The sequence below is a fragment of the Rhineura floridana genome, chromosome 2, assembly GCF_030035675.1.
Source record: "Rhineura floridana isolate rRhiFlo1 chromosome 2, rRhiFlo1.hap2, whole genome shotgun sequence".
Classification (NCBI taxonomy): Eukaryota; Metazoa; Chordata; class Lepidosauria; order Squamata; family Rhineuridae; genus Rhineura; species Rhineura floridana.
Genome location: NC_084481.1, coordinates 205132292 through 205145946, shown reverse-complemented (window position 1 = coordinate 205145946; position 13655 = coordinate 205132292). Strand labels below are relative to the sequence as shown.

The following is a 13655-nucleotide window of genomic DNA, read 5'->3' as shown; positions in this document are numbered from 1 at the left end:
TGAGAAAGTGGAGCCCACACAAGAGAAAGCAGTGATCCTGCCTTGCAGGAAGCTTCATTCATGGTCATGTAGCATATGTTCCTCTCTGTGCACTTAGAAAGGGCTTCCCTTCCTCATTGTACCCACATGCACTCCTGTCCCTGCTGCTTTGCTCTGTCCAGCAAACAAAGGGCTGAACCATCACACACAAACCTGGAAATCATGGTTAATGGCTTATGAACTAACCAGAACATTAAGACATTGCTTGATGTTTTCAAGCTAGGATATGGCTGTGTAAACCTGGCCTTTGTGTATGGGCTAAGACTGTTTCCCCTTTCTGTGGTCCTGTTAATGCAGACCTGTGATGGAACTGATAGTAAAAGAGAGTTGTACACTTTGGTGTGCAGAGAAAGCCGGCTATCTTGTTGAAAGAGAAAGGAAGGGATGATTGTTAGAGAGATGGGATCATTTTTGAAGAAGCCTGTAGTGGTGCAGAGAAAGGAGAGAAATTATTATGTGCTGTAGGGCAACTAGAGAAAAAGATGGGTTAGCAAAAAATGTGTAAAAAAGAAAATGCTGAGTTAAAAGTTGTAATGCATTTTTTTTTAAATGAAACAAAACAAAAAATACTTTTGGTTAATGTAGCAATGTGCCTTTTGCAAGTCATGAAAATGAAAAAGTAGTCCTCAGTTATTTATATTCTGCACTCTGGCTTTCAGTACTGTGAGTTTTGAGTTGTTGGTCATTTATATATCACTTGTAAAAAGTGATGTGCTTTATAACCTTTACTTGTTTCTGGGGTACTAAAGGCAGAATTGTCAATATGGAAAGATGCATGCTACTCATTTAATTAACTGACAATAGCTATTTTTGTTCCTTCTTGTTGTAGTGCTTGGAAAGAGCTATGAAATTTGCATTTGAAGAATTCCATCTTTGGTATCAGTTTGCCCTGTCCTTAATGGCAGCCGGAAAAGTAGGTCTCTGCAGATTTTGTTTTATTGATGGCTGCTGGTAATAATATGGGCTGTAATCCTACCCACACTGAATTAGTGGTATTTAGGGATCTGTAATTGGGTGCAGGATTGCAGCTGTAGTTCTGTTTAACACCAAAGAACTTCAAAGCCACATTTACTGTTCTCATGCAATTTCAGTGTGGCAAAGACTTTAATATGCTCATTATTTGGCTAAATATACTACTGAAAGAGGTTGGATTGTACTTTTTGTTTGTTTCAAATGAAGTGTGCCTTGAAATTATTTTATTATATTATTATATGTGTTAAAATGAATCCCTGTCTGAGCTGTGTTTTCAGTCACAGTCTCTGTCCAACATTATATCCAGGAATCCCCCTTTTTAATTGAGAAAAGCACTTGATAACTAAATGGATAGAACTATGAAATAGCCTTCATTTATTCTCTAGTTTTTAAATATTTTCCCCCTTTTGTTCCTTTTCCTTTATGTACTATAGAGCAGTCTGTTCACCTATAAAGGGACAGAAATGGAACAGAAGTTAGGCTGAAAAAACAGAGCCTAGTCAAAGGACTATGATCTAGGATCATAAAGGACTATGATCTAGGATATGGACTATGATCTAGGATGCACACTGTGATCTAGGATCACTATGATCTAGTTCCTATGATATGATCTAGGATGCACACCTTAATGTGGTGAGGGGTTTGAGAGTGTCAAAGAAGCTGACAGCAATGCCGTCAGGAGTCTAGACCAAGAGGCCAGACTCCTAGCAGGGTCACCCAAGGCAGAATAGTCAAAGCTGAGAAACCAGACTAAGATGCATCCAAACTCAGAGAAAGGCAATGGTAAACCACCTCTGAATATCTCTTACCACGAAAACCCTATGAACAGAGTATCCAAAATGCAACACAAGATAGTGCTGGAAGACGAGACCCCCCCAGGTCAGATGGCATTCAGTGAGCTACTGGGGAAGAACAACAGACAAGTACGAGTAGCACTGTGACTAATGACACCACTGGGTCGAAGCCAAATGAAGCCTGGAGGCTGATGCGCACAGATGAAAAAGGAGAGTCTGGAGTTGTATGACATACACAATAGGAACATGGAATGTGAGAAGCATGAACCAAGGAAAGTTAGAAATTGTCAAGCAAGAAATGGAACGCATCAACATTACAATACTTTGCATGAGTGAATTAAAATGGCCGGGAATGGGACATTTTCAATCAGACAACTACAAAATATTTTATGCAGGATATGAGAAATTAAGAAGAAACGGGGTTTCTTTAATAGTGAGAAGTGATGTAGCAAAAGCAATTAAGAGCTATAGCGCAAGGTCTGAGATAGCGATATTAATGAGATTAAATGGGAAACTATTAGCATAACCATCATTCAAGTCTATGCTCCAACTGCAAACACGGAAGAAGGTTTTACGCAGAAGTACAGGAAGAAATTGATCACACACCAAAACAAGATGTACTGATAATCATGGGGGACTGCAACGCAAAAGTGGGGAACAGAGAAGAACTAGGAATTGTGGGGAAATGGGGCTTAGGAGATAGAAATGAAGCAGCAGAAAGACTTACTGAATTCTGCAAAGCAAATAATGTGTTTCTTGCAAACACATTTTTTGACCAACCGAAAAGACACCTGTACACATGACCATCACAAATGGGTCAATATAGGAATCAAATTGATTATATAATTGGTATCATAAGCTGGAGAAGTTCCATACTTTATGCAAAAACAAGTCCAGGAGCAAACTGCGATACAGGTCATGAACTGGTAATATAGAAAATCGTAGTAAAGCTAACGAAGAACAACAAAGCAATCATAATACCAAAATACAATTTAAATAACATCCCAGAAGAATATAAAGATCAAATAAGGAACAGATTTGACCCTTTAAACTTAGTTGAGAGAAAACTAGAAGAACTGTGGGCTGAAGTCAGAGACATTATCAGGGAAGAAAGCAAAAAGACGATGGACTGCCTTCAAGTCGATCCCGACTTATGGTGACCCTACAGATAGGGTTTTCAGAAAGACCTCAATGGATGACTGACGAAATGCTTAAAATGGTTAAAGAAAGAAAGGAAAAGAAAAGGAGATAGAAACACAGTCAGGATCCTAAATGCAGTAATACAGTGCCTAGTATGTAGGGACAAAGAGAACTATTACAATAGTTATTGTATAGAAATAGAAGAGGACAAGAAAAAGGGTAGAACAAGAACCTTATTCCAAAAGATTAGAGAAATGAAAGGGAAATTTAACCCAAGAGCAGGGATGTTGAATAATCAACAGGGGAACACACTGACTGACCGAGATGAAATAAAAGGAAGATGGAAGCAATACACTGAAGAACTCTATAAAAGAGATGCAGGGATGACAGATGATGAAGACCCAGAAATGTTAGAATATGAGGTGAAAGCTACTCTTAATTAATTAATTTTCACAAAAATTTGTCAACAAATATGGAAAACTAAACAATGGCCCACAGAATGGAAACATTCAATATATATCGCAATTCCGAAGAAAGGGAATCCCAGGGAATGCAGTAATTATCGAATTATTGCCTTAATATCCTATGCAAGTAAAGTAATGCTCAAGATTCTACAACAAAGGCCCTTACCATACGTGGAGTGAGAAATGCTAGATGTCCAAGCTGGATTTAGAAAAGTATGAGGTACCAGAGATCATATCACAAACATATGTTGGATAATGGAAAGGACCAAGGAATTTCAGAAGAAAATCACCCTGTGCTTTATAGATTACAGCAAAGCTGTTGATTGTGTAGATCATGAAAAAACTATGGAATGCTTTAAAAGCAATGGGGGTGCCACAGCATCTGATTGTTCTCATGCACAACCTATACTCTGGACAAGAGGCTACTGTAAGGACAGAATATGGAGAAACCGACTTGTTCCGAATCGGAAGGAGTGTGAGACGGGTGTATTTTATCACCCTAGTTGTTTAATCTATATGCAGAACATATCATACGGAAAGTGGGATTGGACCAAGATGAAGGAGGTGTGAATATTGGAGGGAGAAATATTAATAATTTAAGATATGCAGACGACACCATACTCTTAGCAGAAACCAGTAATGATTTGAAACTAGTGCTGTTGAAAGTTAAAGAGGAAAGCACAAAAGCAGGACTACAGCTGAACGTCAAGAAGACTAAAGTAATGACAACAGAAGATTTATGTAACTTTAAAGTTGACAATGAGAATGTTGAACTCGTCAAGCATTATCTTGGCACAGTCATTAACCAAAATAGAGACAATAGTCAAGAAATCAGAAGAAGTCTAGGACTGGGGAGGGCAACTATGAGAGAACTAGAAAAGGTCCTCAAATGCAAAGATGTATCACTGGACATTAAAGTCAGGATCATTCAGACCATGGTATTCCTGATCTCTACGTATGGATGTGAAAGTTGGACAGTGAATAAAGCTGATAAGAGAAAAATCATCTCATTTGAAATGTGGTGTTGGAGGAGAGCTTTGTGGGTACTATGAACCGCAAACAAGACAAATAATTGGTTGTTAGAACAAATTAAACCAGAACTGTCACTAGAAGCTAAAATAATGAAACTGAAGTTATCATACTTTGAACACATAATGAGAAGACATGATTCACTAGAAAAGACAATAATGCTGGTAAAAACAGAAGGGAGTAGAAAGAGGAAGACCAAACAAGAGATGGATTGATTCTATAAAGAAAGCCACAGAACTGAACTTACAAGATCTGAACAGGGTGGTTTATACCAGATGCTATTGGAGGTCGCTGATTCATAGGGTCGCCATAAGTTGTAACTGACTTGAAGGCACTTAACAGCAACAGCAAGTGGAAGAGAAGTAATGGCAGATAGAATATTTTTCAGATTCATTCATTTATTTTTTATTAAATTTATATTCCACCCTTCCTCCTGGAAGGAGCCCAGGGCAGCACTAAAAACACTCTAAAAGATTTTAAAAACAGATGTTAAAATATATTAAAACAAAACATCTTTAACCTTTTTTTCAAAAAGCTTTAAAAACATATTGAAAAGAAATTCCAACACAGATGCAGATCTTGCTAGTTTTTTCTGTATTTTTGTTTGTTTATACTAGACTGGTTATTGGTAGATATCTGTGTGGCAGTGTTCCTTTGTCTCTTAAAGACCACTTTCTGGCTTGTCTATGGCTTGGGAATTATACACATAGCTTGGTACCCAACACCTTGCCAACCTGGCTGTGTTGCACAGGATGCAGGACCTGTTCCATTCTCTAAAAAAAACACCCACAAAATCAGATTTGTAGGTGTTGATCCTATTGTGGAATTAAACCAATGACTTTTATTTGAAATTTGTTTATTATTTGTTAGTTATAGTTTGGAAGGGGCTAAAATGGCAAATTGCAAAGTTCTTACTATATTCTACTACCCTGGTTGCCTTATCCTGAGACATGTTTTTGTACAGTCTGCTCGAGCTGTGAAGGTCTTGAAAGAGTGTATACGATTGAAACCAGATGACGCCACAATCCCACTTCTTGCTGCCAAATTATGCATGGGATCCCTTCACTGGGTAAGTTGTTTATTAGTTCTCAGAGTCAAGAAAAATGAGCATTTAAAAATACATGTGCACATGCCATTTTTTTGCTTCTTTTAATTCAGTGTTATTTCTATTCAGTACACTTAGCTTTAGTGATTACTTCTGCCAGGTCAAAATGTCACATTTCCAAGAATATATGAGATTGAAAGGAATATACTTTTAACAGAAAATAAAGATCTCCAACCACTCTTGTACTCTTTGTCATGTTTTACAGCACCATGGGCTGAATGTCAAACTAATTTCTAGAGATGAGTAAACTTGGTTCAGATTGGAAATAGGTTGGCAACTGCGAGTAGCATTGGAGAATGCTTGAAAAAATGTATTTTGATAAGAATTCTAAACTGACTTGTAATTATTGTGCATGTGTGACTCTCTTTCTGGAATACATCAACATTCTCAAAGAATGGTAGTGTGCAGGTTGCCTAGGCAAAGGTTGAGATTTTTTCAAAATTCATCTGATTGCTACCTTTTTTGCGTGCTTATTATACTACTATAGCTAGCATGGATTTTCACATTCCGCAATTTAAATTGAAAATATCCCCATGCCATTCTGCTGCTTCCCATAACCTCATTTCAGAACAAAACCTTACAAAACGTATAGTCCTGAACTCAGAAACTCTTGCTTAACAATCCTGTACATTTTCATGGCAGTCAGAGAGTTTTCAAAGCAGTCAGAGAGGATCAAGAGTTCAAAGTGTGAAACAAGAGGGGGGAAATCCAGACCCGTTTTGGACATTTTTCTGTCAGTGGTCTCATAATTTGTTGAAATTAATTAAAAATCAGCCATGTTCACAAAATACCTGTAATCCTACTACTCCCCTTGCCCCATACTCTGACCTTCATGTTTTGCAGTTTAAAAGTTTTTTTAAAAATGCCTTGGATGATTTTTAATTAATTTAAGAAATTTAACATCGAATCAGTGATAAGGGTATGCTCAGTAAGAACCAACTGTCAGTGTTCTAAAAGCCAGACTCACAGCTGTTTGGCTTGGCTAATCAAATTGCCACACCCACGCCAGACATTTATTTCACTTTACGCAGTCATGGCTTCCTCCAAAGAATCCTGGGAAAAGTCATTTGTGAAGGGTTCTGAGAGTTGTTAGGAGACTCCTATTCCCTTGACAGAGCTCCAGTGGCCAGAGTGATTTAACAGTCAGCCCCTCTTCTGGGGATTGTAGCTCTGTGAGGAGAATAGGGCCTCTCCTAGCAACTCTCAGCACCCTTCATAAATGACACTTCCCAGGATTCTTTGGGGGAAGCCATGTCTGTCTAAAGTGAAATAAAGGTCTGGTGTGGATGTGGCCATTGACAACTTCGGTTTAGATTTCGGTGGGAGACTACATGAGCCTGCTGTAGAACAAAAAGGTGGGGGAAGGCTTGAAAAACAATGATATTGTTCACAATGTTTTCCTTTTGGAAATAAAAGGGGCTTTCCCTCTGCCCAGTGCCCATCCACCCAATCTCCCTCCCTCTTCTCTCCACCTTCCTCCTACCCATTCCCCCTCCACCCCCTCCTTGTCCCTCCCCAGGTTAGTTTCACCTATCCTAAGTATGATTGTACAGAAGTAAATCCCACTGAACTCAAAAAGCATGCAAATGATCAAACATGCCCTCCCCTCCTATCCCCTCTCTCTTGACCCTTCCTTCCCCCTTCCTTTGCCCCCCGCTCCCTCTTCCCTCTCCTCTCCCCTTCTCCTCCTCCTCCTCCTCCCCCGTAGTCAGTTTTGCCTAAGCATGATTGCACAGGAGTAAATCCCACTGAACTCAATAAGCATCCAAATGATCACACCTCCCCTTCCCTCCTCCCCTTCCCCTCCCCCTCCCTTTTCCCCTCCTGCCCCCTCACCCCTCCCTTTCCACTCCCCCTCCCTTTTCCCCTCCTGCCCCCTCACCCCTCCCTTTCCAATTCCCTCCCACTCCTTTCTCTGTCCTTCCTTCTCTCCCCTCCCCCTTCTCCTCTTCCCCAGTGTTCAGTTTCACCTATCCTAAGCATGATTGCATGGGAGTAAATCCCATTGAACTCATAAGCATGCAAATCAGACCTGCCTTTCCCCTCCCCCCTCCCCTCTTCCTTCTTCCTCCTCCCCTGCTCACTCCAGCCCTCCCTCCCTCCCTGTTCTCCTCCTTCCCCGTTGTCAGTTTTGCCTATTCTGAGCATGATTGCAGAGAAGTAAATCCCACTGAACTCCATAAGCATGGAAATAAACAATCTATTCCCAGCAGATTTACACAAGACCCCATACCTCCCGGATTAAAAAGCAGAGAAATTCATTAATAGGCAAAAAAAAACCCTTACAGTTTAAGAACATACCCATATACAGGAAGTGGATTGGACTGTGAAAGACCACCCCAAATTGTGTTTGCATTTTGACAATTTTGTAGGGCAGTCCAATATCTCAGAGAGGAGGTCAGGTCTCCTGCTCCCCTGATGCATTCACTATAGCTGCCCAATTTCCCTGCTTTTTAAAGTTTGATAGAAATATCTGTTGGCTATAGGTAGGTTCCTAAACAGCAACAATTTTTTGCCTGTTGGTGAATTCCCATAAGATTGTGGATTACCTGTAATGGTGTGCTTTGTTTGACATGCCTTTTTAAAAAAATGGATTGATTGTGTATTGTTTATGAGACAGAGTCCCATCCCTGCCCCCCTGCCCACAGTCAGACTTAGAGAATTCTACCACCATCAAAGCTAGATTTATTATTTGCTTTTTACATAATGCATGCTAGAGATGGGGGAGAATAGTCACTAAATTGGAATTATTACTGGATTTTGACATAATCTGACAATCTGCATTTTTTTCAGAACAGCATTGATTTCTTGCAGGGGGTCGTGGCTGTCATTGGTGTAGGTTTTTTAAAAAAAATTGGTTCTAAATTTTATGTTACTGTCTTCATAATCAGCTTTTCTCTAAGCTGATGCATTCTTAATTTAACTTAATAGAATAAGTGCCTACAGCATAAGCATTTTCATTAACAATTGCGTTATTAGTTTTGCTGGGAAAAAATGTCTGTGAATCAGCAGTTGTGCAAACAATCAGGAAAACAAACAAAAAATGGCGAATTGATACTGAAAACCAGACTGTTAGAATTCAAACGGATAGGATCCAGCAACCAAAGCCCATCCCTAATGCATGCTCTGCCCTTAGGGTGGATGTGAATATTTCTCATTTGGATATTCCAGGTCAAAATTGATTGACTTGGGAGCCAGGTTATTTTTCTGTATCTGTCCTACATCCCACATGATTCTGTCTACCCACTAATAACAGAGAACATCAGTCAAATTAATTTAACATTTAAACAGACTCCATGTAAATCAGATATAGAACCATGTGGAGGGGGCGAGTTCTGCCTATTACTCATCCAATATAAATCTATGTTTTTTCTTTTAGTTAGAAGAAGCAGAAAGATTTGCCAGAATGGTGGTTGATATGGGGGACAAAACATCAGAGTTCAAAGCCAAAGGCTTCTTAGCCCTGGGACTTACTTACAGCCTACAAGCTACAGATGGTAAGTGTGTCAAAACCATCAATTTAAAAGGGAAAAATAGCAACAATGTGTAGAGTTTAGAAACATGTCAGACAATTACAAGGATGCATTGTATGTCCCAACTTTTTATGCAATATGTTTTTAAAAATATTGAATGCTTGGTCAGAAGCCTCTGCTTAAATATCACTAATTAAATCCTGTTTTTAGCATCTTTGCGAGGGATACAAGAGGTCCTACAGCGAAAGGCTCTTCTTGCGTTTCAAAGGTGAGTGGGTGTTAATCTTTTCATTCAGCTGTAGATAATGAAAAACCTTATGTGTATTTTTTAAAAGAAGATATTTATAAATCATTGTGTAATGCAGATTTTACCTCTGGGAGTCTGCTTGCATGAGTACAGAACATATTGCATTAACATTTGCTTCATCAAGTAGTGCTGGCAAATCAAGTTTGATTCCCAAGGATTTCCTCTGATTTCATTATCAAATATAATTTTGTTAGTGTCTGGTAGAGAATAATATTTGCTCAACAGCTGTTTAAAGAATAATTCTTTGTCTGAATACCCATTTTCTTCCAGAGTAAAATGTAGTTCTGAATAGCACTCCCAAAGTTAAAAGAACATACATGATATTGATGTTGTTTTATTAGATTGGTTTAAAATGCTCCTTATTCATTCAGGGAGTCAAACCATCTTATTCATAGAGGTTATGGGAAATGCCATGAGCTTACCAGGATTTACAATGTGGCTCATGAATCCTCATAGGTACTAAGCCTGAATGTTGAAACTAATATATTACCACTTTCAGAGCTATGTTTTAATAACCCAGTGTTCTAGAAATTTGCTTGTCTATTAGCTTCTTAAAGACTGAGAAATAACCTGTTGTATTCAGCCACAAGTTCTAGCTGCTTAACCACATAAACATGCAGAGAATTAGAGCAGATTCCCTCAATGCAATGACTGTGAACCACCCCAGTATACCCAGTTCACTTTGTACCTTAAACAAGAAAGTGATTGACTCATTGGTATCCTTATTAGAAAAAATGTTTACATTTTTATGTAAACCGAGGCCCCATCAGTATTGGCATTCTGCCAGCTCTTAAAGACACACTTGTTTAGACAAGCATCCCCCCCCCCGAACTTGAATTTTCTGATCTAATTATTTTCATTGTTCTTTTAACTGTTTTAATTGTTATGCTGTTTAATGGGCTTGGTCCAGTTTCTTTCTTACTCAGCCTAAACTAACTAAGAGGTTTGTTGTGAAGATAAATGAGAGACAGGAAGAACCATGTAGTGTGCCCTGAGCTCCTTGCAGGAAGGGTGATACAGAAATGTAATAAGTAATCTCCATCACCAGTGGATCAGATTTAAAAACATTACAGTGCTCTGTTCTGTCAACTCATGATTAATTTGTAGAAAGGGTGGGAAGGGTTTTAGTCAAGGTTCCAGCACTGAGGTTAGGCTAGTCTATGTCCAGTGCTCTTAATACATATTATTCTGATTAAGCTTGCCCTGGAAGAGAGCAAGAGTTACTCTAATGCTCTTCTGCAAAGGTGCTTCTAGGTCCAGTTTATTAAAGCACATGTAGAATTAATGCTTGAGATCTATTGTTTGCTACAGCAGTGTCCTTCAAACTTGGCTCCCCAGATGTTGATAGACTACAACTCCCATCATCCCTGACCATTGACCATGGCAGGTTGAAGAACAGTGTGCTGCAGGGCAAAGTGAACCTTATTTTTTTTAAATGTCCTGAGCTAGCAGGGTGTTATGAGAAATTCCTTCCTGACTCTAGACATGACCATACATCAGTGGAAAATACAGATTTAACTATCATATACACTCTTACTTCAGATGGTATCACATTTGCCATCTCTTGTACAACAGTAGGCATTTGTGCAAGCAGTATTAAATCTGAATTATTTCTGGACTATTTACAGAGGTCTGAGATTGATGCTGTCATATACATCAGTGGGCAACTGCCACATGGTAACCACTTAAAGTCACTCCTAGCTTTAACTGGATTTTTGAAACAGTAACCTACAAGATAAAATCTCCGTATCCCATTATTAATTCTATGAGCAGCCTATTTATCAGTTTTTTTAATTCACTTTTAAAGTATGGAATAAAATGTTAAAGGTCTCCCGACCCTTAATTTAAGAACAGAAACTCTCTCATATTGAGAATGTTCTTACTCCACTGCATATTTTGCTTGCAAGCATTAGACAACAGAAATGTGGTCACTGAAAAATGGGCAAAACTACCGTCACTTGCCATCTTTCCCAGATGCTGCAAATACTTAATTTTCTAAGTATGTATTTATTCAAATTCTTTACTGTTTTCATTTACAGTAGTCAATCATACACCTGCATAAGAGTGGTGATAAGAGAGACTTTCAAATGCTCTGTTACTTCAAAATAAAAGGAAAAGCATCACTTCCATCTGGATTTTCTTTTTAATGTTTTGTGCAATGTTGTCTATGAAGGAAAGAACTCCTTTTTTAAAATTTGTTCTTGCAAACAGGAGTTTGTGGTTTGGTCCAGTCGGCTGTGGGCCTGTGTTATCAAAATTCATGCTTAGACCAGAGAAGGAAAATTATTTATTCTTGGGCTCTGGACCAGATATGGCCTAGAACAGGAGTTGAGAAACCTGTGACCACCTAGACGTTGCTGGATTACAACACCGTCATCCCTGACTAGAGATGTAAAGGCCTGGAAAAAACATTTCCCCTCATAATTTTTCTGAGTTTTTTCCCCTGGTCTTTCACTTTTTTTATCCCTGACCATTGGCCATGCTGGCTGGGGCTGATAGGGTTTATAGTTCAACAACATATTGAGCACCACAGGTTCCCCACTCCTGACCTAGAGACATACTTTGCAAAGCTGTGATGGAGAACCCAGTAGAAAGTTATGAGTAAATGTAAGAACTTCCTTCACTCTAGATCAGGGGTTCCGAAACCATAGTCCATAGACCACCAGTGGTCCACAAGCATCGCTCATGTGATCCATGGCATGTCTGCATTAAATATTCATGTTGATTTTTAATTGTATTTTAATTGCTTTTCTTATTTCTTATACTGTATTTTATTGTATTACAATTTGAATTCTATGGAATTAATAAAATGTGATATGTAAGAAATAAAAGAAGCAATAAAAATACAATTAAAAATGTACTCCTTTCCAATTTTCAACATCCACCACATGTAAAATGATACAATAAGTAAATACAGAGATTCTTTCATGAACGTTTTGGTTAATAATTAGGCTGATGGCTGTAGTGTTCTGATTTAAGGGCGTGCTAGGAAGATCTAAAGTAAAATTAGCTGCTTGCTCAGGAAGAGAGACAAAATTGCACTGGTAGATCAGTTATCAGTAAAATGAGGAAGGCAGAGGCATTGGGGGCTCATAGTTCCCAAGTATGCTGCAATACAACTGAAAAATGGAGGGGTGAACCTGGGCATTTAACGTGACTTAATGAACTAAATATGTTTATTTTTCAGGGCACACGCTTTGTCTCCAACTGATCACCTGGCAGCATTTTATCTAGCTTTACAGTTTGCTATATCTCGGCAGGTTAGTTTTACAATTGTCATGTTTTTAAAATCTGGATTTGTTATTTTTGCTGTTTTTCATATTTCTGAGACAAATCTAGATGCTAGGTGGTATGTGTGTTTCAGCAAAATTCCCCCACAAAATAATCCAGGAAGTATAAAGAGTAGCTCACCTTTGTATGTTCACATTTATTCTTGATCTTCCTGTTGCTAAAGTGTACCAAGAAGTAGAAAGAACAGTTACATGTGCTTCATACCTTGAAAACAAGGCTCTTACAAGTGACATCTTTAAGAAGAACCGGAGGTGTGATCAGGATGCATCCAACCTTCACAGTCCAGAATCACAAAGTCTACAGTGCATACTCAAGCTTCTTTATCCCCCAAACCCATCCCAATATGAGATCCAAAAACTTACTTCCTTTTTTAAAGAAAAGGGATTATTCCCATTCTTCTAAGATAGATTTAGGGTGCTTCCAGAGGAAGACTTTATATCGCAAATGGGTCATTCAGATCAGATTTTTCTGAGTGTGCATTTGGCATGTTACTTTCTACACCTTCCTTTTTTTTCAGCCATTGAGGTTTATTGCTGTTTCTGTCACTTGTCAGCCATACCAGCAGGTGGAGCTTGATGAATGTATCTGGGCGGTTTTATTTTTGGTCCTCACCTCAAATGCTCCTCTGCCCTCCACTCCCTTTTTCCATTTGGGGCATGTGTGCAGGTATTTTTGTATCTGTGTACCTTTAGATGCTGAGGTCTTTTGCAAGGGTGGTTTATTAAGGTAACAGACCAATATGCAAGATTTCTGTTTTAAACTTTTTTTTTTTAGTAGTCTGATGTATGTACTGCAGTTATTGGCTCCCAGGTTATTCTCCATATTTACTGTGTAGAAATCTTGAGAGTGTCTCTTCTCAACCGGGTATCTCTGGCATGCAGCTGTCAGTGGAAATAGGTGTCTTTCATTTGGGATTTGGGATGTCTCTGATGAACAACAAACAGCAGTAGGGATATGGTGATAGAGACCACCTACTGAAACATCACCACATGCGTGACAAATTGGCCAACAAGGGGAAAATATGCTAATGAGCTTCCACAC

At 38.8% G+C, this 13655-nt stretch overlaps 1 protein-coding gene across 8 annotated transcripts in view; it reads left to right on the top strand.

Annotated features, from left to right (window-relative positions):
- The window catches only part of TTC7B (tetratricopeptide repeat domain 7B), a 178621-nt gene that overhangs the window by 81762 nt on the left and 83204 nt on the right, over positions 1 to 13655 (top strand). For all 8 annotated transcript variants that reach the window (XM_061611948.1, XM_061611949.1, XM_061611947.1 and 5 more), the window contains 5 exons: positions 869 to 952; positions 5403 to 5507; positions 8923 to 9040; positions 9227 to 9284; positions 12511 to 12583. In XM_061611948.1, coding sequence (XP_061467932.1) covers positions 869 to 952; positions 5403 to 5507; positions 8923 to 9040; positions 9227 to 9284; positions 12511 to 12583 — 438 coding nt within the window. The remainder of the gene's footprint in view (positions 1 to 868; positions 953 to 5402; positions 5508 to 8922; positions 9041 to 9226; positions 9285 to 12510; positions 12584 to 13655) is intronic.